Genomic DNA, 23,088 nt, shown 5'->3' with positions numbered 1-23,088 from the left:
AATGGTGAACTGTGATCAGGACATGAGAGCCAAACAAGCCCTCTCCTCCCCAAGCTGCTGGTGATTATGATGCTTACCACAGCAATAGAAAGCAAAGTAGGGCTCCAGACAAGCTGGATGACCTGATCAATCAATGGGATCTATGGCAGAAGGAGAAAACTCCTGAAAGTTGTCCTCAGAGTGCCACATGCACACCATGGTACAAAGGTCACACGTAAACACACACACACACACCCCTCCACACACACACACTCTTCACACACATCACATTCACTCATACATTATACACTCACACCTACCCACACTCACACACACAACACAATCTCATACACCCCTCACACATCATGTACTCACACATACATTATAATACTCCCACCTACACTTACACACACACACACCATACACACAGACACTCTTCACACGCATATCACATCACACTCATACATACATTAATACACTCACACCTACCCACACTCACACACAACACATACAATCTCATACACACACATACCTCACACTCATCACATATCATATACTCACATATATATGATAATGCTCTCATCTACACACCCACACCCACATATACACACAAAAGTAATTAAATAATTTTTAATTGACAATAAATACACTGGACATGATAGCTCATGCCTGTAACCCTCAGGAGCTGAGACAGGAGAACTGCCCATGAGTTTGAGGTCCACCTGGGCTACACTTTAGTTCACACCAGTCTAAACTATGGAGTGAGTCCCTGTCTCAAAAAGCCAAAAAACTTAATTAGTTAATTAATTAAATGGTCTGGGGATAAGGCTCAGTAGTCTAGCACTTTACCAAACATGCAGAGAATCCTGGATTTGAACACTAGCGTTATTAAACAAACAAAGCAAGGCCAGGCCAGCAAGATGACTGAGCAGGTCATGGCATCTGCCCTCAAGCATGATGACATGAGTTCAATCCACATGGTAGGAGAACTGAGCCCTCTGGCCCCCACACACATACAGATACATGTGAATTATATGTTCCATGAGTCACAGGTTATTAAAAACTGCTTCTCAAAAGTCATCAACAGCTGGGCATGGTGAGGCAGGCTTGGAATCCTGAGTGGGGAGGTAGAGGCAAGAGGATCAGGAGTTCAGGACCGTCCTTGACTGCATAGTGATGTTGAAGCCAATGTAAAAAAAAATAAACCAACCAGGAATGGTGGCCCAGGCCTTTAATCCAACCCCTTGGGAGGCAGAAGCAAGGGAATCTCTGCGATTTCTAGGCCAGTCAGTGCAACAAAGTGACACCCTATCTCAAAAATTACTTAATTAAAGTAAAATAAAGACCTGGGAAGACAGTTTAGTCTATAAAATGTTTGCTACACAAACGTAAGGACCTGAGTTTGGACCCCAGCACCTACATAAACAGCTTGTCTCTAATCCCAGTGCTGGGGAGGTAAAGACAGGGACATCCTAGGGGCTTGTTAGCCAGCAAGGTAAACTGAGTCAGTGAGCTCCAGGTTTATCAAGCTACAAAATATAAAGTGGAAAGTCACTGAAGAAAATACTGACCTCAGGACTCATATGCAACCATCCTCACACAGATGCTCGCTCTCGCGCTCTCGCTCTCGCTCTCTCTCTCTCTCTCTCTCTCTCTCTCTCTCTCTCTCTCATACACACACACACACACACACACACACACACACACACACACACACACACACGTTATCAATGAAGCCAAGCCTGGCGGCACAAGCTAATCCAAGCACTAAAATTTATAAGGAAAACGAGTGTATTTAAACTGATCATTATCAAATAAATCAGTAATACATCATCTACCACAAAGTTCGACAAACAGCTATGCTATAAATACAAGGCTGTAAAATAAAGTACAAAAACTAACCAATGAAAATACATAGGAAAAAAATGAGGTCTAGTTTATCATATAAAGAAAAAAAAAGTTTACCTTCCAAGAGTTTTTGACATGATGTATTCGTCTCTTAATTCCTTAGGATAAACTGACTGATCATCTACAGTCAGATCAAAAAACACAAAAACTGAGGGGGAAAGGACAGAAATGGGCTTGTTAATTCATGATTAGAAAACTGGTTCTAAAATTCAGCTATATAGACTATAAGATTTAAAACTACATGTATTATGTAATACAAAGTCAATTATTTTTAATCCAGGAACCAGCAAGGTAGCTCAGTAGGTAAAATAACTTGATACACATGCCTAATAACTTGAGTTTGATCCCCAGAGCCACAGCGGAAGGAGAAAATCAACTCCCAACAGCTGTCCTCTGACCTCTACATGCATATTGTAACGTGTAAGCCTGCACGCGCCCATAGAATCAATTTCTCTCCCTCTCTCCCTCTCTCTCTCTCTCTCTCTCTCTCTCTCTCTCTCTCTCTCTCCACACACACACACCACACAAAGAAAAAATTCAGCACTCAGGAGGCAGAGGCAGGCAGATCTCGGAGTTCAAGGCCAGCCTGATCTACACAGGGAATTTCAGGAGAGCCATATAGTGAGACCTTGTCTCAAAAACAAAACAAAAACAAAAACAAAAAAAAAACAAAGGAAAAACACAACTCAGGCAATGGAGTTAACTCCTGAATGTGACTGAATGCTAACTTACTTGACTAATTTAAAAGTATAATCGATGAAGACACAAAAATTTCCCTTTACAGAGGAAGTTAAGAAAAGCCCATTAACAGTATGATAATAATATTACCTTTATTTCTACACAGTGAAAGTGCGATTTCAGAGTTGTTACACAGAGGAAGGCGTTTTCCTTTCCCTATAAGCTCAGTATTTACAAAGGTTCCGTTCCCGCTGTGATCTTCTATGTACACAATGTAAGAATTTTTAGGGCCCATTTCCTAAAATAGAGAATATTTAATTTCCATGTTTTAACAACAGGGATGAATGGTACAAGACACCCAAGAGCAAAGACTACATCACCAGATCTCAGAGGAGAGAGGTAACTGTCACCTACCCTGAAAATTCGAAAGTGCTTCTTGCTATACGTCCGATACTTATCGGTCCTTCTCAACAGTGGTCCATCAAAGCAATATTCACAGCTTTTATCCCTCCCAAACCAGTAGTTGTCGTTAACACAGTCTGTTGATACAAAAGCACACAGCAGAGGACTGGAATCTCATGCATCAAACATTCAGTAGTGCTCACTATAGGGAGGAACCAGTTCTGTGACGTGATACCCACGTGACCCCAGCATTTAGGAGACTCCCAGGAGCTGGAAAGCTCAAGGCCACTCTACCTACACAGAATGAAGACCTTGTCAAAAAGAAGTATGTAATTGAAGGCAATCAAAGGTATAGATTTGATGACCAAATTTTTCTAAGATTAAAAATTGGGGAACGTGGCCGGGCAGTGGTGGGGCATGCCTTTAATCCCAGCACTCGGGAGGCAGAGGCAGGCGGATCTCTGTGAGTTCAAGGCCAGCCTGGTCTACAGAGTAAGTTCCAGGACAGGCTCCAAAACTACACAGAGAAACCCTCTCCCCACCCCCACCCCCAAAAAAGGCATAGGATGGGAAAAGGGAAGTGAAACGACAGGATATTCTAATATATATAGGTTGTTCCCTTTCTTTTAATGATTTTTTTGTATTTTATTTTATAGGCATTGGTGCTTCGCCTGTGTGTATGTCTGTGTGAGGATGTCAGACTCCCGGAACTGGAGTGACAGGCAGTTCCAAACTGCCATCTGGGTGCTGGGAATTAAACCCAGGTCCTCTGGCAAGAGCAGCCAGTGCTGTTCACCACTGAACCATCTCTCCAGCCCCCAACCATAGGTTGTTCTAAAGATGAAACAACTCCATGCTGTAAGGAAGAGCCTTAAGACAGAAAGTAAACAACTCAAAATAACTTCTCACCCTAAGTCCCTCTCTCCCCAAGAGACAAGACATGCAAAGAAGACTCTTAGACCAGCCACGCTGCCCAGATCAACTGAGCCACTGGGATAGGACACCCTCCAACCTGCTAAGCTGCCCGCAGGCTGTGCACTGTGCTCCGGTTCCCAGCGTTGTGAGCTGTCATCCGTGCTGGGGTGGGCCTTTGGTGATGCAGCTGCCTTGGAGTCATTTCTGCTCCTCTAAGTGACCTCTCACCCAATAAAACTCATCAGTTCACCCAGTTGGACTTTAGTGCTGTCTGCACGTTGTTCTAGTTCTGGGGTGAGCAAACATTTGCACACTTCTCCCCAGGAAGAGTATTACACAATCCAACTACCTGAATGGCTCACTTCCTCTCTCCTTTTGTATTTGGACTCAAACAGAAGCCCAAAGGTGAGTCTAGACTTATACTTTCCCTAAGCCTTCCATATAAGCAGATCCCCATTTCACTATCTTATCTAGTATCATAATAATGCCCTGTTCTGTTACTCTACAAAGATGGGCCCTTATTTTAATTCTGTATCGACTGTCTCCTTGATTAGACCTTGAAGTCCGTAAGGACAGCTGGAAGTATCTTGTTCAAGAGTGCAGCTCCAAGCCTGGCATGATAGTACACACCTTTAATCCCAGCACTAAGGAGGCAAAGGCAGGCAGGCAGATTTCTGTGAGTTCAAGGTCAGCCTGATCTGGATAGTGAGTTCTAGGACAACCAGGGCTATGAAGACTGTCTCAAAAAAAAAAAAAAAAAAAAATTGGCAGAACTAAGTGTTGGTATTTATTATAGGCATGCCTGATCATGCACCACTACCCCCAAAATCATTATATTTTAGCCAGTGGTGGCACATGCCTTTAATCCCAGCACTCGAAAGGCAGAAGCACATAGATCTCTGTGAGTTCCAGGCCAGCCTGGTCTATAGAACTAGTTCCGGGATAGCCAAGGCTATACAGAGAAACATTGTCTCAAAAAATAAAAAACAAAAGACAAAGAAAGACAAAAAGAAAAAAAGACAAGAGATATGCTTTAAGAACAAGAAATAAAAGAAGGAAAGAAGGGGAGAAAAGGGAAAGAAGGAGAGAAAAAAGGAACAGTCTCAATTCATTCTATGAGGCCAGTTAAACCCTAATGACAAAACCAGGCAAAGAGAACACAAGCTACAAACCAATATCCCTTATAAATGCAGATTTAAGATTGCTCAAAATATATTAGCAAGGTGTAGTGGTGATGTCTATGGTCCACACTTGTAATCCCAGCATTCAGGAGCCTGAGGCAGAACTGCTATGAGTTCAAGGCTAGAGTAGGGTACTTAGTGAGTTCCAAGCTAGGACAGGCTACAACCTAAGGCTCTGTTCCCCAAATAAACAAAGTCAGGTGTAGCAGTAATTCCATCACTAAGAGGTAGAGGCAGGAGGTTCAGGGGTTGACGGTCAGCCTAAGGTACATAGCAAGTTCAAGGTCAGCCTGGGTTCCATCAAACAAACAAGGGAATAAGACTTGTATATTGAAACGTATAAACCACTGTACAAAGAAACTAAAGATTAAATTCTGGGAAGATGCCCCACATTCATAGATCAAAGACAACATGGCTATTAATTGTTCATTCTTGCTGGGCATACTGACACAACTATAATCTTTGCATTCAGGAGGCTGAGACAAGAGGACAATGAGCCAGCCTGGCTATAGGTGGAATACTGAAATGGTCAACCTTGATTGTCAACCTGACTGAATCTGAAAACAACTAAGAGACAGACCTCTGCGGGGATCTATGAAGAATTAACTGAAGGAGAGAAACTTACTCTGGAGTAGGCGGCACCTTCTGTGAGCCAAGACAGAAAAGATCCAAGGGAGCCGGGCAGTAGTGGCACACACCTGTAATCCTAGCATTGAGGAGGCAGAGCCAGGCGGATCTCTGTGAGTTTGAGGCCAGCCTGGTCTACAGAGCGAGTTCCAGGACAGGCGGGACTACACAGAGAAACCCTGTCTCGAAAGAAAAGAAAGGAAATGTCCAAGGGAAAAGCAGTATTGCTTGCTTGCCGTCACTTCTTGCTGATACGTGCATTCTATCCCATTATGTCTGGCTACCACCTTTTGTTGCTTCTTTGACCTCCAAACAGACTGAAGATCAGCATCTCTCTAGGAACCCTCCAGGCTGTCAGTACCAAATCGTGACTGTTAAGACATCCAGCCTTGCAGATCGAACGGCTACTAGGCTCTCAGTCTCTGCATCATGCAGAGAACTATTAATGGACTATCCAGACCATATTGTGTAAGCCAATTTAATAAATCCCCTTGTAATTTTTTTGTTATTGTTGTTGGGGGTGATGTTTTGTTTTGTTTTGTTTCAAGACAGGGCTTTTCTGTGTAGCCCTGGCTATCCTGGAACTCAATCTATAAGACCAGGCTGGCCTTGAACTTAGAGCTCTGCCTGCCTCTGCTTCTGGGCACCACCACTGCCTGGCTAATCCAGCTCTTTTGAGGTGGGAAGATCCACCTTTGATCTGGACCACACTTTCTGCTGCTAACCTATATAAAGGACATGAAAGAAGTAAGCTTGGTCTCTCTTTCCTGCTTGCTCTCACTCTATTAGCAAGTCCATTCCTTCACTGGCATTAAAGCCTACCTCAACAGTATCTTGGTGTACACTGAAGACCAGCTGAGACATCCAGCTCTACAGACTGAAGAAATGCTAGATTCCTGGACCTCCCAGGGGTAGCCATTGTTCGACTAGCTGGACCACACACAGCCTGTAAGCCACTCTAGAGAACCCTGAATAACACAAGTATCTTTCAGAAATAGCTCTGGATCAACTGGATATCTACATACAAATGTATAAATTTGAACCAGGTATGGTTAGTATGTGTAATCCCAGCTACTCAGTAGACTGAGACAAGAAGCTCAATGCCAGTTCAAGGCCATGAGGAACTACATAGTGAATTGCAAGCCAGCCTGGGCTGCAGAATTCCTTGTCTCAAAACAAGTGAGTAGAGCCTGGTGATATATGGCTATAATGCCAGCACGTGGGAAACAGAGACAGGAAGATCAAGAGTTCAAAGCCAGGCTCAGCTACATAGTGAGTTCAAGGCCAACCCAGGCTACATGAGGCCTTTTTTCTGAAAAAAAAATAAAATTTTGAGGCCAGCCTATGAAATTTAGAAAGATTCTTTTGTTTTGTTTTGTTTTGTTTTTCGAGACAGGGTTTCTCTGTGTAGCTGTGAAGCCTGTCCTGGAACTCGCTTTGGAGACCAGGCTGGCCTCAAACTCACAGAGATCCACCTGCCCTCTGCCTCCCGAGTGCTGGGATTAAAGGCGTGCATCACCACCGCCCGGCCACAAGATTCTATTTGGAAAAAAAAAAAAAAAAAAAAAAAAGGGGCTGGAGAGATGGCTCAGAGGTTAAGAGCACTGTTTGTTCTTCCAAAGGTCCTGAGTTCAATTCCCAGCAACCATATGGTGGCTCACAACCATCTGTAATGAGATCTGGTGCCCTCTTCTGGCCCTGCAGGGATACATGCAGACAGAACACTGTATACATAATAAATAAATAAATCTTAAAAAAATAAATAAATAAATAAATAAAATTAAAAAAAAATGAGGTAGCTAGGGATAAGACTACAGATGTAGCTCAGTGTAAGAGCTCTCACCATGCATAAGGCCTAAGTCTGATCCTCAGCATGAAGATCAACCAGGAGGAGAAATAATAACATGAGTACACGGCAGGTAACAACAACCCACGCACTCCACCACGGCCTCTATTTTTTTTTTTTAACTTTTTAAATTTTTTCATCTCTAACTGGTTACAGGGGCCCTGAGAGTTCTTTTGCAACAACCTATCCACCTTCTCTAGTTCTCTAAACAATATACTATACTATAGCACAAAATGCCTTACCCAGATTGGAAAATCCATCCTGAAGGGACCATAACCGAGCCCACGGGACAGGACCAGGCTCCTCGGGTTCTTGGTCCTCAGGAATAGAACAGAGTTCCTGAGTGGACACCGTCTCTAGAGAGCTCAGCGTCCCAGAGCTGGAATGAGAGGACTGGCTGGAGGATGGCGCTGTGCTGTTGGAGGAGCTGGATGTGCCTTGAGACTGTGAGGAGAGGTCGTGCAGCTGAGACAAAGTGCCTTGGGACTGTGAACAGGCACCACTGCTGTGGGCCTTCGAGGAAGTGCTGCCGTGTGGCTGCTGGCTCTTCATATCCGACCTCAAAACAAGAGCCCAACCATAAGGTGAGATTCAAGGAACTAGGCTTAAAATTCAAGAGTGAAGAACGGCTGCAGCGATGACTCAGCAGGAAAGAACACATGCTACTCTTGTGCCCAGCACCCATGTCTGGCAGCTCAAGACTGCCTGTAACTCCAACTCCAGTGGATCTGAAGTCCTTCTTGGCCTCTGCAATCACCTGCTCTCGCATGAGCACACTCCCACACACCACATAACGTAATTAAAAACAAAACAAATCTTTACCCACGGGTAAATGAGGAATGTGGATATCATTCAATGGTAGATGGTAGATCACTTACCGAACAAATGCAAAGTCCCGGGTTCCATGCCCAGTAGCACCAAACATACAAAGTGACGAATGGGTATGCTAAGGGGCTGGAGAGACATCGCAGCGGTTAAGAAGAGCACTTGTCGCCGGCACTCGGGAGGCAGAGCCAGGCGGATTTCTGTGAGTTCGAGGCTAGCCTGGTCTACAGAGCGAGATCCAGGACAGGCACCAAAACTACACAGAGAAACCCTGTCTCGAAAAAAAACAAAACAAAAAAGAAGAGCACATGTTGCTCTCTTGAGTTCAGTTCCCAGCACCCACATCCAGGAGCACACAAATACTTGTAACTTCAGCCTTTGGAGAATACAATGCCCTCTGCTGGCCTCCATGCGCACTGCACAGACTTAGACATGACTTTAAAACAAAAAATTTTAAAGGAACAGGCATATTCACCTAAGAAAGGCAGGACCACTGATAAGTGAGAGGAAAAAAAAGTGACCACAGCAAAATTCCAGGATTACGAATAGAATGTATCAGCCATTTACACAGCGCTATACCGCCTTTCCTTCATGCACAGAAGCTGAGTGGCTGGTTGCCTCCTATCCACTCCTTGCCACCCTACCCCACATACTTACTTAGTACCCTCTCCAGTTCCTGCAGAGCCTAGCAGCTCTAAGACTGAGTTCTCGGTAACATTTGGGAAGAATGAATCAAGGGCCTGGCACGATCACTAACATTCATAATACTACGAAACTACTTCGCTCTGGCATTGAAGAGCCCAACTCTGTGCCTTCCTACCCATGTGCCCAGACCTGTTTCTGCTTGTTAAGTCACGGAAAGAGAATTTCCCCTCGAAGAGCAGATAAAAAAAGGAAGAGTTGCCTGCACACAGCGCCGCCCCCTCCCACACACAACTAAGCAGACAAAGCGGAAGCTGCGGAGGGCCCCCTTGCATGAGACCCTGAGAACGCGATTCGAATCCTCAAACACTCAAAAAAAAAAAAAAATTTCCCGCTAAAACTCACCGCAAAAGAACACCTGGAGCCACAAACACCCTACCGCCGCAGCCAGTGGTGTGGCGCTAAATCTACCCATACAAACTCCACCCTCGGCCAATCAAAACGCCTTCCTCCTCGGCAGGACCAATAGGAAGGCACAAATGGTGGCCGCAACACGTAGCCTCAAGGCTTGCTGGGAGTTGGAGTTTAGGATGCAGAACAGGACTCGGCATCCTGGTTTCCCGCGGCTGATCCCGCCTCCTCGGCTCCCTAGCCAATCAGCAGCGAGTCACTCTTGCTTCCTTTCCCTCGGGTCCGGCGACCGAGGCCAGGCAGGCGGCTGTTCGGATGTGGGGCTGCAGGGCCCGGGATTTGCTTTGCTTGTGGGAGGTGCGGCTGGCTGGGTTCCTGGGAAGGAGACTGCTGAGCAGCAATGCTGCCTCGGGGAAGAGCAATGCGCGGCGGTGCTGGAACTGCGGTGGCAGCGCCGCGGGTGTGGAGAGTGGGGATGGGTTCTTCTGCGAACACTGCCGCGCCTTGCAGCCTCCTGACCCGACTCGGGACTACTTCAGCCTCATGAATTGGTACGCGCGGATTGATGGGAGGGCGAGTCGGTCCCGAGAAGTTCGGTTGGCCGAGAGTTAGTAAAATTAGACAAATGTTACCCTAGCGATCTTCACTTGGGTCAGCGCCGGCGGGCCTGTAGTTTCCAGCCAGCTGGGAGACTGAGACAAGAAGACCACAGTTCAAGGCCAGTTTAGGCAACTTACCGAGACTGATTCAAAACAAGTTTAAAAAAAAAAAAGACAAGTCTATAGGTCATTTGTATAATGTAGTGCCTGCTGAAATTTTAGGAGTTTGCCTGAGAGGAAGAGGGAATCAAGTTACAGACTGGAAAGAAGTTGAGGATGGAGGTGGGGAACTAAAGGAAATAGAGGAGTGAACTTGCAGATGCCTCTAAGCTCTTGGGAAGTGGAGGCCGGAGGTTCAGGAATTCAGGGCTAGCCTCTGCTTTGACAAAGGCCCTGCTTTTAAACATCAGCAACAACACCAAAAGGAAACCGCACAAGGTTACAGTTTAGGGGGGTTTGAGGGGCGGGACTCCTGGAAAGGGGAAGTCCAGAGGCTGAAAACTCAAGGGAGCAGAAAGGAGTGTTTGTTTTGTTTTTTTTAAAACATAGCCTGACCTAGAACATTCACCTGCCTCTACCTCCCCAATGCTGAGATTAAAAGCATGCTGGACTAAGATAGGATCCCCAGTTGGAGCCCAACCACAAAAACAGGAAACATCTCATCTCAAATATATAAATATTTTAAAGGAGAAAGTAAAAATAAAACAAGCCAGGTGAGTGCACTGTTCGGTGGTGGTGACCTTTAACCCCAGCACTCAGGAAGCAGAGGCAGGTGGATCTCTGTGAGTTCCAGCCAACCTGGTCTACAGAGCCGAGATCCAGGACAGCCAGGGCTACACAAAGAAACTGCTCAAAAAATAAAATAAACCAAGTGTGGTGGCATATGTCTGGAATCCCAGTATTCCAGGATGAAAAGAGAAAGGTCACAAGTTGGAGCCCTGTTTGAAAAACCAAAATTTTAATTCAGGCTCAAGATTTGAGGGAGAGAGAGACCAAGAAATGTTTGGCATGGTTTGTTTCCTCCTGCCTTTTCTTCTGGAGATTGGTACGGAAGTGTGAGCAGAGCTGAACTAATAAAGATTAGATTAAAGTGGGAGGGCCATGTGTGGTCCACACCTGTGATCCCAGCCCTCCAGCCAGAAGCAAGAGAATCCTACAGTCTGGGCTACACAGAGTCACAGTCTGACTCCCCCCAACATCACCTCAAAAGAAAGTAAAGTAACTGCTTAATCCTTGCTCAGTGATACAACACTTCTTTGCATTAGCAAGAATCTGGGTTCGAATTCCAATACTATGCTCAAAAAAAAAAAAGACCTGCTTCTAGATATTAATGGCTCAGTGTGGTATCCTCTACCTATAATTCCAACTACTCAGGAAGCTAAAGAAGAAGGATCAAAATTTTCAACCCTGAGCAACATCCAACTCAACCTTTTTTTTTTTTTTTTTTTTTTGGTTTTTCAAGACAGGGTTTCTCTGTGTAGCTTTGCGCCTTTCCTGGAACTCACTTGGTAGTCCAGGCTGGCCTCGAACTCAGAGATCCGCCTGGCTCTGCCTCCCAAGTGCTGGGATTAAAGGCGTGCGCCACCACCGCCCTCAACCTTCTTTTTTTAATTAAGGTGGTAAACTGGATTTATTGTCATATGTCTATAATCCTAGCCCTTGAGGGGAAAAGGTGGGAAGATCCAGAGTTGTACGTTTCTCTTAGCTATTATAGCAAGTTTGAGGCCAGCATGGGATACATATAGCAAGTTTGAGGCCAGCATGGGATACACAAGCTCTTCTTTTTTTTTTTTTTTTTTTTTTAATGTCAAGGCTCTAGGCCTGGTAACAGACCTGTAATCCGAGTGATCACGGAGATGAAAGAAGGTTTTTTGGAAGTCAAGGCCTGCCTGAACTATAGAGTGACTTCAAAGTCAACTTGGGTACCTTAGTTAAGAAACTGTGTCTCAAAATAAAAAGTAAAAAGAGGTCTGGTGGGTGAAGGAGGGAAGGGAGTGACTTGGTGCTGAAGTCCTTGCCCAGCATGCGGAGACCCTAGATCCAGTTTTTAACGGGGGGGGGGGGGGGGGGGGGGGGGGGGGGGGGGGGGGGGATATGAGGATGAGAGGATGATGATGATGATGATAAAGGGACATGCAGGCTGGGCAGGTGCTCTAAACTCTGGGACACATTTTTGTCAGTCACTGAGTACTTACAATGGACCACACTAAACTTATCCCTTAATTTATCAAGCTATTAATTTTCCAGTCACTTCAGGGTCTCTGCACTTACATATCTCTCCACTCATGTCCCTTTCTGATCTTTGGTCATTCGGTAGCAGCACCATTCAAGTCTCTTAAATGTCATACCTACGTTACCTATTCTGATCCTGTTCTATTTTCCTTCGTTACAGCTACCACGTCTTGAAAAAATAACCTTTGTTTATTACGTCTTCACCAAGAGCAGAACCAAACCACAGTAAATAACTCTAAATACTGTGCATGAATAACATTTAGTTTCTTTCCAGCCACCGATCCTTTAGGGTTGACGTCATGAAGCTTCAGCACAGGTACCAGCAACTACAACGTCTCGTCCACCCAGATTTCTTCAGCCAAAAGTCTCAGGTATTCACTGACCACCACTAAAATTCCCCGTATATGTGTGCAACTGGGTGGGTGGCGGTGTGGATCTGGGAAGAGTTGAGCTGCTAGCTCCACCCTGTGGCAGCTGCCTGCCCCTAGACAGCCAGGGCCCAGAGATGTCATTTCCTCACAGCTTTTATCTGACTTCCCACATAACTGAAAACCCATCCGTTGAAAATACAGACTACTCATCCAATGGCAGGTTCTAATTTCAGCTATACTCCTTAAATCCCTGCCCAATCACTGTATTATAGAAGTTTGGGAATCAAAGAGGACTGGTTCTTGTGGTAATAAAACTCTTTTTATCTCTGTGAACAGACTGAGAAACTCTTCTCAGAGAAGCATTCGACCCTGGTGAATGATGCCTATAAGACTCTTCAGGCTCCCCTGAGCAGGGGACTATACCTTGTAAGGTGATTTCCCAACCCATCTGTAAGTGACTTCCTCTGTATGAGACCTGGCCTAGTCCAGGAGGCTGATAATATTTAGCCTCAAAAGTACTACAGAAGAGAAAAGAAAGAAAAAGATTCTATACAAGTATAATTTTTGTAGTATTCTTTGTAAATCTATTTTGCTAGTTTCTGTTTCTTTTGAGACAGGATCTCACTGTCTAGCTCAGGCTGGCTTTAGGTTACTAATTCTCTTGCTTCACCTAACCCACATCCAGCTCCTTTGTACTTTTTTGTTCTTCACTACTGGGCATTGAACCTATGCCTCATGCTAACTAAGTAAGTTCTCTGCCACTGAGCCATGGCTCCTGTCTGATAATTACTGGGTTTTTCGTTGGTTTGTTTGGGGAGGGGGAGCTGTGTTTTGTTTGTTGTTGTTGGTTGGTTGGGTTTTGAGTTTTTTTGTTGGGGGTTGGTTTTGGTTTTGGTTTTCTTTTTGGGTTTTTGTTTGTTTGTTTGTTTGTTTTGGGCAGCAGTGGCAGGGGTGCTTGGTTTTGAATCCACTGAACTGTGTCCCCAACTACCTTGTTACTTTTTGAAACAGGGTCTCACTCAGCTGCCCAGGCTGCACTTGACTTGTGATCTCTCTGCCTTGGCCTCTTGGGATACAACTGCACCACCAGGCCTGGATCCTTTTGTATATCTTAACTTCCCGGTTGCAGTGTTTTAACTATTATATATAAATCCGATGATGGTAAGATTACTTGGGGAGTTTTTTGCAAGAACATCTAGGCAATTTTAGAATTGAATAGAATGTTTAAAAACATTTTAACATCTGAGTAGAGGTATGACAATCCAAGGGCCAGCTGCATATGACACAGAGTGAGTGAGGTCCTGTACCAGCATGCTTATCTCAGTCCATACTTTCTTTATTACCAGGAAAGCTCAAGTTTTCCAGGCTGGACATGTGACTCAGTGGTAGAGTGCTTATTTAGCCTGTCCTAGGCTCTAGGCTCCCTCTCCAAGCAGTGTTCACATTTTCTCCCATGAGCATCAGTGTATTCTAAACATGACCCTGATCTGTTTCATTTTCCTTGTTCTTCTCCCTAATAGCTAAAGCTCCAAGGAATAGAAATCCCCGAAGGGACCGATTATGGAACTGACAGTCGGTTCCTTGTGGAAATAATGGAAATCAACGAGAAACTCGCAGAGGCTCAAAGTGAGGCTGCCATGGAAGAGATAGAGTCCACAGTCAGAGGTAATAGGTGAGATTCTCACAAGTATCCTTCATTGTTCTTAAGAGCACGTGACTAGGTTACAGGAAAAATGGGTCGAAAAACATTGGTTGGCCCTCATCGTCATCCAGGGAGTTCTTTGTTTCCCGGTCATCTCTAGTGAGGAAAATGAACCTCAGACGTTGGCAGAAATGCCTCCAATCACACAGAGATCGGTAGCCCGGCCAGCACTGCAACCCTGACCTTCTGGTCCCACCTGCTTTATTTTTCATTTCATTCCATAGTGTATCAATCAAGGTTCTCTAGAAAACCAATAGAGTATAGGTCTATTTATTTCATAAAATTGGCCCAAATGTGTGTGTGGAGGCTAACCCAGAAACTGCAGGCAAGACCTGGGACAGTGAGGTGTTTGTGTGCACAACCGAGAGGACTCGATTTCAGTCCCCACAATTCCCACAAGTCGTCTCTGACTTCACACAGATGCTGTGGTCTCTCGCGCGCGCTCTCTCTCTGTCTCTCACATACTCACTAAGTAAATAATAATTTTTAAAATAAAAAAAGGTGAATGGTGCCTGAAGAATAACACACAGATGACTTCCAGCCTTGACATACTTTTGAGCACACATACACACTGATGCATGTGCACCCGCAAACACACCTTGCATACACACACACACACACACACACACACACACACACACAATCTGTAGGGCAGGATATCAGGCTAAAAACTCAGGTTGGATTTTTATGTCACAGTCCTGAATATGTTTTGTGTGGGTGCTAGGTCTAAACCAAGGACTTACACCTGCTAAGTAAGTGCTCAACCACTACCCACCCTCTGTGTTACAGGATTTGTTATGTTTTTGTTTGTTTTTCTTCTGGAGAGGCTCATGTATCCTAGGCTGGCCTTAAGCTCACTTTGAAACTTAGGATGACTTTGAACTGATTCTCTTGCCTCCACCCCTCACTGCTGCAATTACAGGTGTATCACTCTGCTCTTCTGTGTTACGGCATTCAAGCAGAATTCCTTTCTTTGAATCCCTCTTTTTTGCACATAATGACCTTACTTAATTGAATGAGACCCTCTCACAATGTTGAGGGTTATCATAGTTAGGGTTTCTATTGCTGTGATAAAACACCATGACCAAAAGCAACTTGGGGAGGAAAAAGTTTATAGTTTATTGAAATTTATACTTATACTTCAGAGTAACAGTCCGTCACTGAGGGAGGTCGGGCCAGGAACCAGAAAGTAGGAACTGAAGCAGAAGCCATATAGAAATACTGCTAACTGGCTTGCTCCCTCTGGCTTGCTCAACTTGATTTCCTTTTATTTATTTATTTTACATCCCCACCAAAGCCTCTCCACCCTCTCCCTCCTTCTATCTCCCCTCTGTCCCAGCCTCAATCCACTCCTCCTGTATTTGCTCAGAAAGGGTCGGGCCTCCCATGGGCATCAGCAAAGCATGGCACATCAAGCTGCCATAAGACCAAGCACCTCCCCCTGTATTCAGGCTGGACCCCACCTGCCCAGGGATGCCACCACCCACCATGGGCTAGGCCCTCCCACATCAGTCATTAATCAGAAAAATACTCTGGGGCTGGAGAAATGGCTCAACAATTAAGAGCACTAACTGCTTTTTTCCAGAGATTCAGTTCCCAGCCCCCGCATGGCAACTCATAACTGTCTATAACTCCAGTTCCAGGGAATCTGACACCCTCACACAGACACATACAGGCAAAACACCAATGCACATAAAATAAAAATAAATCATCTCTAAAAAAGAAAATGCCCTACAGGCTTGCCTACAGCCCAGTATTATTGAAGCACTTTCTCAGTTGAGGTTCCCTCCTCTCAAATGACTCTTAACTTGTGTCAAATTGACATAAGACTTGCCAGCACAAGGGTGAACTTTACACTCAACTGACTATAAATGTTACTGCAGCCACACTCATATCTTCATCAGTAACAAGGGGAAATCACAGCCTGGTCAGGTTGTCGTATAAAATTGATCATTTCAGGCCAGGCAGTGGTGCCAAACGCCTTTATTTTATTTATTTATTTATTTATTTATTTATTTTTGGTTTTTCGAGACAGGGTTTCTCTGTATAGCTTTGCGCCTTTCCTGGAACTCACTCTGTAGACCAAGCTGGCCTCGAACTCACAGAGATCCACCTGCCTCTGCCTCCTGAGTGCTGGGATTAAAGGCGTGCACCACCACCGCCCGGCATACAGTGTTCTGTCTGCATGTATGCCTGTATGCCAGAAGAGGGCACCAGATCTCATTATAGATGGTTGTGAAACACCATGTGGTTGCTGGGAATTGAACTCCGGACCTCTGGTAGAACAACCAGTGCTCTTAACCTCTGAGCCATCTCTCCAGCCCGCCGAACGCCTTTAATGCCAGCACTCAGGAGGCAGAGGCAGGAGAATCTCTGTGAGGTCTAGGTCAGCCTGGTCTACAAAGTGAGTTCCAGGACAGGCTCCAAAGCTTCACAGAGAGACCCTGTCTCGGGAAAAAAAAAAAAAATGACCAATTTGTGCAGAAAAGGCTCCAGGATTCTCATGTAGGTATAAACTTAAGTACTTAAACAAAAATTGCCAGGCAGTGGTGGCACACGCCTTTAATCCCAGCACTCAGAGACAGAGGCAGGCGAATCTCTATCAGTTCAAGGCCAGCCTGGTCTACAGAGTGAGTTCTAGGATAGCCAAGGCTACACAGAGAAACCTTGTCTATACATACATACATACATACATACATACATACATTTACAATATGCCTATTGTGGATCAAGCACTATGTGTGCCTGGGCATATATCAAGTAAAAAAAAAAAACAAACTTATATATTCCAACCCAGTATGTCCAAATAGAATTTATGAGCCTTTCCCTGTTCCCTCTCTGAATTCATTCATGATTCCTGCAGCTGAACAAAGGTAGACACTGAGTTGTCTTTAACAAGCTTATTCTAGATGCAATTGTACACACTTGTAATCCCAGCTCTTGGAAGATGGAGACAAAAGAATCAGAAGTTCAAAGCTGGCCTCACCTACATAGCAGTTTCCAGGAAAACCTGGGCTATATGTGAGCCTTGTCTCAAAAAACAAAACGGTAAAATAGTCCTCGGCTGTGCACTCCCAGTCAGTACATTGGCAAGTCTAAAGAATGGACCTAGGGTGGGCTGGAGAGATGGCTCGGCAGGTAAGAACATTGGCTGCTCTTGGAGAGGACCAGGTTCAGTACCCAGCACCCACAGTGACTAACAGCCATCCTTTACTGGAGTTATAGATGCCATTTTCTGGCCTCCATGGATTCTGGAACACATGTGTGATGAATTCATACAGGCACACAAATATACACATAAAGAAGTAAAGAAAGAAAGCAATATTTTCTTAAAAGGATAGACCTAAAGCCGGCAGGATTGCTCAGTGGTTAAGGTGCTTGCTACCAAGTCTGACAACCTGAGTTTGATTCCCCCGGAATCACATGGTCTTCTGATCTCCACATTCATACCATGGCATGCACACATCCCTCTTGCTACAAACACAAGTAAATAAATGTAATTTTTATTTAAAAAAAAAAAAAAAAAAAGAATGGACCTAAACATGTCTCAGCCCCATCTATCAATCTCTTCACTACCAGCAATCTCTTCCTCTCACTTCTAACCAACCACAGCAGCTGCAGACTCTGTGGTTGTCTGTACCTGGAAGCCTACCTAGAATATATCTGTCCTGTCACGATGGGGTGGTTTTGAAACCTAAATCTCCTCTCTGTTCAAAGCCTTGTCTAAAAACTTTTAAATGGATTTTCCCTGCTCTCGGGTTTGAAACCAAACATTTCAACATAGCTGACAAGGCCCTGCATGCTCTACCCTCTGCTTCTCATTTTACCATCTCACTGTAGACACATTGGCAGTTTCCAGTTCCTCATCAGTCACAGGCACCCTTCTACCCCAGGCCTTCGTGAGCGCTATTGATGCGGCCTGAAACTCTCCTCTTTCTCATCCCATTCGTATTAACTCCTCTCCCCGATCTGGGAGCAGTCATCACTTCTCATGAAGCCTCCTTTGGTCTTGCTGTCTCTGCCCTTGGCCACTGCGATCACTTTACTGCTGTCTGGAAGGTCAGCAGCAGTGTGGACCTCCCAGACTGGCTCTCTGCAGAAGCGTAACTTGTGTCTGCTCTTTGCTTCCCTCTCAGAAAAGCACCCGCAGCATGGCAGGGACTCAGCTAATGGCTGTTAAATAAGTTACAACAGTAAATAGAAGTGCTGAGCAGCCTGTCAGATGGAGACAACCACAGCGTTAGGGCTGGTGGTCCAGAGCGGAGAGACTCGGGAGCGTGCAAGCAGAAGTGGGCTACACTCCTCCCGAGGCTTCAGGCATCATCTGGGCTGGAGTTTCATCACATAAAGCTCCAGAGCGAGGATCGGTCTCAGCACTGCTGTTGATTTTCTGTGTGACCCTAAAACATTGGCTTCAGGTATCTGAGCCTCAGTTCCTGCGGGTGTAAAATGGAGAGCATTAGTTCAGTATCAGTAAGGAGATACAGACAAAGCATGTGAAACACTTCTAGCAACATAGTAGATGCTGGGTTTGTATGGGTTAACTTACTGTCCTTTAGATCAATTCCTAAATTTCTTCCCCTGGGATTCAGTTTCCAGCTCCTGCACTCACCAGTCCTGTGCCTAAGGGAGAATTCCATACCTGTCATTGCCTAGCTTAGAGATACAATTTATTTGAAATGTTTTTTAAAGATTCCAAATAAATATAGTTAGATCTGAAGGCATACTTGTAAAATCCCTCATTTTCTGATGAGCCACAATAGGCAAATGAGGTGGTTGTGCCTGCTCTGCATTTGGCGTTTTTCTCTTCTAAGATACAATGTAATGGAAATAATTTCATTTTCCTGGACGGCTATATAATTTGCAAGTGGTTGCCTAAAACCCTTGGTAATGAATGGTAATAAATGCCATGATTGTAAGGTGTAGAGATGGTCACAGCACATCCCCAGTTCCTCTGGTGGTCGTCTTTCCATCACGGTGACACAACACCTGAAATGAAAAGGTTTCTTCTGACTCACAGTTTAGAGGTCCAGGCCATGGTGGATTGGCCCGGTTGCTCCTGGGGCTGAGGCAGGAATGTAGAGTGGAGGAGGCATCGAACATTATGGCAGCTAGCCAAAAGAGAGAAATAACAGCGCCTGGGTCTCAGGACCCCTTTCCAGGACATGTCTCTAATGTCCTAACCTCCTCCCACGAGGCCCTGCCTCCTGAAGTGTCCACCCACTTCTGTTAGCAAAACCAGTCACCGGCCAAGCTTTTAACATCCAGACCTCTTGAGGGACATCCAGACTATGGGGATCTCTCCCTTTTTTTTTTTTTCTTGTGTGATTCCATAGCCACTTTATAAGCCTTGGCATTTGCCTCCAGACCTTCCTTGTTGAAAATCAAAATGTCCATAGGGCCTGTCAGTACTGCATTTAACAAGAACTGCTAGACAGGTATGGTGGCACATACCTATAATCCCAGCAGTTAAGAGGGGAGAGACAAGAGAATAGTGAGTTCAAGGTTAGCCTGGCCAACACAGTGAAGCCCTGTGTCAAGAATGCAGGGACAGAGTGTGCTCAGTAGCACAGACTTTGCACAGCATGCCTAAGCCCTTGGTCCAGTCCTCAGCAGCACAAGAAGACAAAGGCGGTCAAACCTTGAACCCAGGTCCATCTTGTGTCTAAAGCAGCACGGTCACAAAGTGTTGCCTTCATGTTATAAATCTGCTTTTTTCCCCCCCTTTCTTTTTTTTTGGGGGGTGGGGTGCATTTCAAGACAAGGTTTGTCTGTGTAACAGCTCTAGCTGTCCTGGAACTTACTTTGTAGACCAGGCTGGCCTCGAACTCAGAGATCCACCTGCCTCTGCCTCCCAAGTGCTGGGATTACAGGCATGCTCCACCACCACCTGGCTTTATTGTAAGTTTATTTAAATGGAAAAATTTAAATAATTATTTTCCTTTTTCAGCTAAACAGAAAGAATTTACTGACAGCATAAACAGAGCTTTTGAACAAGGTATTTAATTCCTTCTTAAAAATTCCTATTACATTTATGTAGCATGTATACATTATATGTGTGTGTGGGTATGCATGAAAAGATCAAAGGACTACTTTGAAGAGTAAGTTCTCTTCTACAGTGTGGCTGACTTGGAATTCTCTCTGAAGATCTGCCTGCCTCTCCTGAGTGCTGGGATTAAAGGCTAGATGGGGCCTTAACAATGGTCTGATATGGGAGACCGTGGAAAGTTTGCTTCTGTGTATCTTAATATCCTCTAAGCCAGCAGTTCTCAACCTTCCTAATACTGCAACCTTTTAATACAGTTCCTCATGTGGTTGTGACTCCCATCTATAATTTTCTTTTTTTTTTTTCAGTCTGGCCTCAGACTCTCAGAGATCTGCCTGCCTCTACCTCCTGAGTGCTGGGATTAAAGGCATGTGCCACCACCACCCCGCCATGACATGAAATTATTTTCATTGCTATTTCATAACTGTAATTTTTCTACTGTTATGAATCATAATGTAAATATCTGATATTTCCGATGATCTTAGGTGACCCCTGTGAAAGGGTCATTTGACCCCCAAAGATCGTTCACACTACTCTAAGCAAACTTATTGGTAGATCCCTATTATTGTTTGTTGTTGTTGTTGTTCCTTTTTACTCTTTTGGCTCTTTGAGGGACCCGCCACCCAGCTCCCAAATAATCACACACAGAGACTTACTCTTCCTTAGGAATACCCGGCCTTAACTGGGCTTATTTCTAGCCAGCTTTTCTTAATTTAAATTATCCCGTCTGTCTTTTGCCTCTGGGCTTTTACCTTACTATATACCTTTCTTTACTTCTCACTCCATGGCTTGCTGTGTAGCTGGGTGGCCAGCTCCTGGAGTCCTCTCCTCCTCTTTCTTGCTCCTAGAGCTCCTCTTCCCAGATGACTCCTTCTGTTTATCCTCTCTGCCTACCAGCCCCACCTATCCTTTCTCCTGCCTCATTATTTGCCGTTCAGTTCTTTATTAGACCAATCAGGTGTTCTAGACAGGCAAAGTAGCACAGCTTCACAAAAGTTAAACAAATACAACATAAAAGAATGCAACACAGGCAGTAGTGGTACACATCTTTACTCCCAGCGCTCGAGAGGCAGAGGCAGGCAGATTTCTGTGAGTTTAAAGAACTGGTCTTTAATTTTTTTTTTCTTCACTTGAAATTTTTTATTGGGCTTAGAGGATATTAAGATACACAGAAGCAAATTTTCTATAGAACTGGTCTATAAAGTGAGTTCCAGGAGAGCCAGAGCTGTAACACAGAGAAACCCTGTCTTGAAAAACTAAAAAAAAAAAAAAAGAAAAAGAAAAAGAAAAAAATGCAATTTTTTGCATTTGCATCATTAAACAAATATTCCACAGCATAAACAAATGTAATACATCTTAAAATAATATTCCACAACAATCCTCCATATTTTCTTTTTTTTTTTTTAATTTTTTTTTTTAATTTTTTTTTTATTTTTTTTCTGGAGCTGGGGACCAAACCCAGGGCCTTGCACTTGCTAGGCAAGCGCTTTACCACTGAGCTAAATCCCCAACCCCATCCATATTTTCTATACACTAGTTTATCATTTTTTAATTAATTATTTTCTTCAAGGCTATCAGCCTGCTTCAGTGGGCAGCAAATACCGTCCTGCTGGCGGGTGGGCACCTTACACTGCACTATCTCCCCAGCCCCCTTATTTACTTATTGTTTTTAACATTTACTATTTCCAGGGTTGGCTACAAAAGACCTTCACTTTAGTGTATATTATACTGATTTGTATTTGTCTAAGTTGGGATTTCTCAACCTTGCTGACATTCTGAGTGAAAAAATATTTTTACTGGAGGAGGTAAGATCATTCACAGCGTATCTGGGTTTTTTTTTTGGTTTTTCGAGACAGTGTTTCTCTGTGTAGTTTTGGTACCTGTCCTAGATCTCACTCTGTAGACCAGGCTGGCCTCGAACTCACAGAAATCCACCTGACTCTGCCTCCCGAGTGCTGGGATTAAAGGTGTGCGCCACCACTGCCCGGCTAGGTCTCACTTCTCCTTCCCTGGTTATGGCAGACAAAAGTATTTCTAGACTTTGGCAAATGTTAATACAGGGTGCGCTCACCCTCAAGTGAAGCCGTCAGCCTTTGGGCCGTTTGATCTGGCTGCCTGAGATGCCAGAGTTGGTTTTATTGTTGCCTGATGTCATTGTCTCTTGTTTATTTCAGGTGATTTTGAAAAAGCCAAGGAAATTCTAATGAAGATGAAATACTTTTCAAACATAGAAGAGAAGATCAAGTTAAGCAAGAGTCCCCTCTAGTTGCTAATTTAAAGTTTTAAAAATAAACTTTCTATGTATTTCTTTTCTGGCTTCTGCTAATTGGAAATAGATCTGGGGGCTGTGGCATAGCTCAAGGTAGAGAACGCTTGCCTAGCACATGGAAAGCCCTGGATTTGATCCTCATCACCACAGAAAGTGAGGGAAAGAGGCAAAGAGAATGGATAGACTTTAGCCATTTATATCATTTCGGTTTAGTTTATGGCTCAGATACTAATGGCTGGCAAAGTGCATAGTGTCAGAATGTGGGTGCTCAGTTATTCATTAGATATGTGAGTCAGCGAGCACCCAGCCTAGGCCAGCAGATGAGAGGGTGAAGAGGAGGCCCACCCGATAGGTCTCTACTGTCTGTCCTCTGACCCAGATAGACACCATCTTCGAGAGTTCAACTGTGCCTGCTTGGAAAAGATCACCTGTAGATGTAACCAACCTTCTTATTA

At 44.5% G+C, this 23,088-nt stretch overlaps 2 protein-coding genes across 3 annotated transcripts in view; one reads left to right on the top strand and one right to left on the bottom strand.

Moving 5' to 3' along the window:
• The window catches only part of Chek2 (checkpoint kinase 2), a 34,047-nt gene extending 24,563 nt beyond the window's left edge, over positions 1–9,484 (bottom strand). The window contains exons 1-5 of the mRNA XM_059249334.1: positions 9,409–9,484; positions 7,779–8,095; positions 2,980–3,104; positions 2,716–2,863; positions 1,945–2,035 (exon numbers count right to left, since the gene is read on the bottom strand). Coding sequence (XP_059105317.1) covers positions 1,945–2,035; positions 2,716–2,863; positions 2,980–3,104; positions 7,779–8,088 — 674 coding nt within the window. The 5' untranslated portion in view covers positions 8,089–8,095; positions 9,409–9,484. The remainder of the gene's footprint in view (positions 1–1,944; positions 2,036–2,715; positions 2,864–2,979; positions 3,105–7,778; positions 8,096–9,408) is intronic.
• A 207-nt stretch (positions 9,485–9,691) lies between these two features.
• On the top strand, positions 9,692–22,674 carry Hscb (HscB mitochondrial iron-sulfur cluster cochaperone). 2 transcript variants are annotated; one of them, XM_059249529.1, is made up of 6 exons: positions 9,692–9,965; positions 12,520–12,616; positions 12,953–13,042; positions 14,137–14,281; positions 20,269–20,316; positions 22,539–22,674. In XM_059249529.1, exons 1-6 carry the CDS (start codon positions 9,730–9,732, stop codon positions 22,628–22,630), a joined length of 708 nt encoding a protein of 235 aa, XP_059105512.1. In that variant the 5' UTR covers positions 9,692–9,729; the 3' UTR covers positions 22,631–22,674. The 2 variants fall into 2 exon arrangements, with proteins under 2 accessions (XP_059105512.1, XP_059105513.1); XM_059249530.1 differs by lacking the exons at positions 20,269–20,316; positions 22,539–22,674 and having other exon boundaries at positions 12,953–13,047; positions 14,137–14,248.
• The last annotated feature ends 414 nt before the right edge of the window (positions 22,675–23,088 follow it).

The sequence above is a fragment of the Peromyscus eremicus genome, chromosome 23, assembly GCF_949786415.1.
Source record: "Peromyscus eremicus chromosome 23, PerEre_H2_v1, whole genome shotgun sequence".
Lineage (NCBI taxonomy): Eukaryota > Metazoa > Chordata > Mammalia > Rodentia > Cricetidae > Peromyscus > Peromyscus eremicus.
Note: the sequence above shows the minus strand (reverse complement) of the source record. Positions and strands in the feature narration are given on the sequence as shown.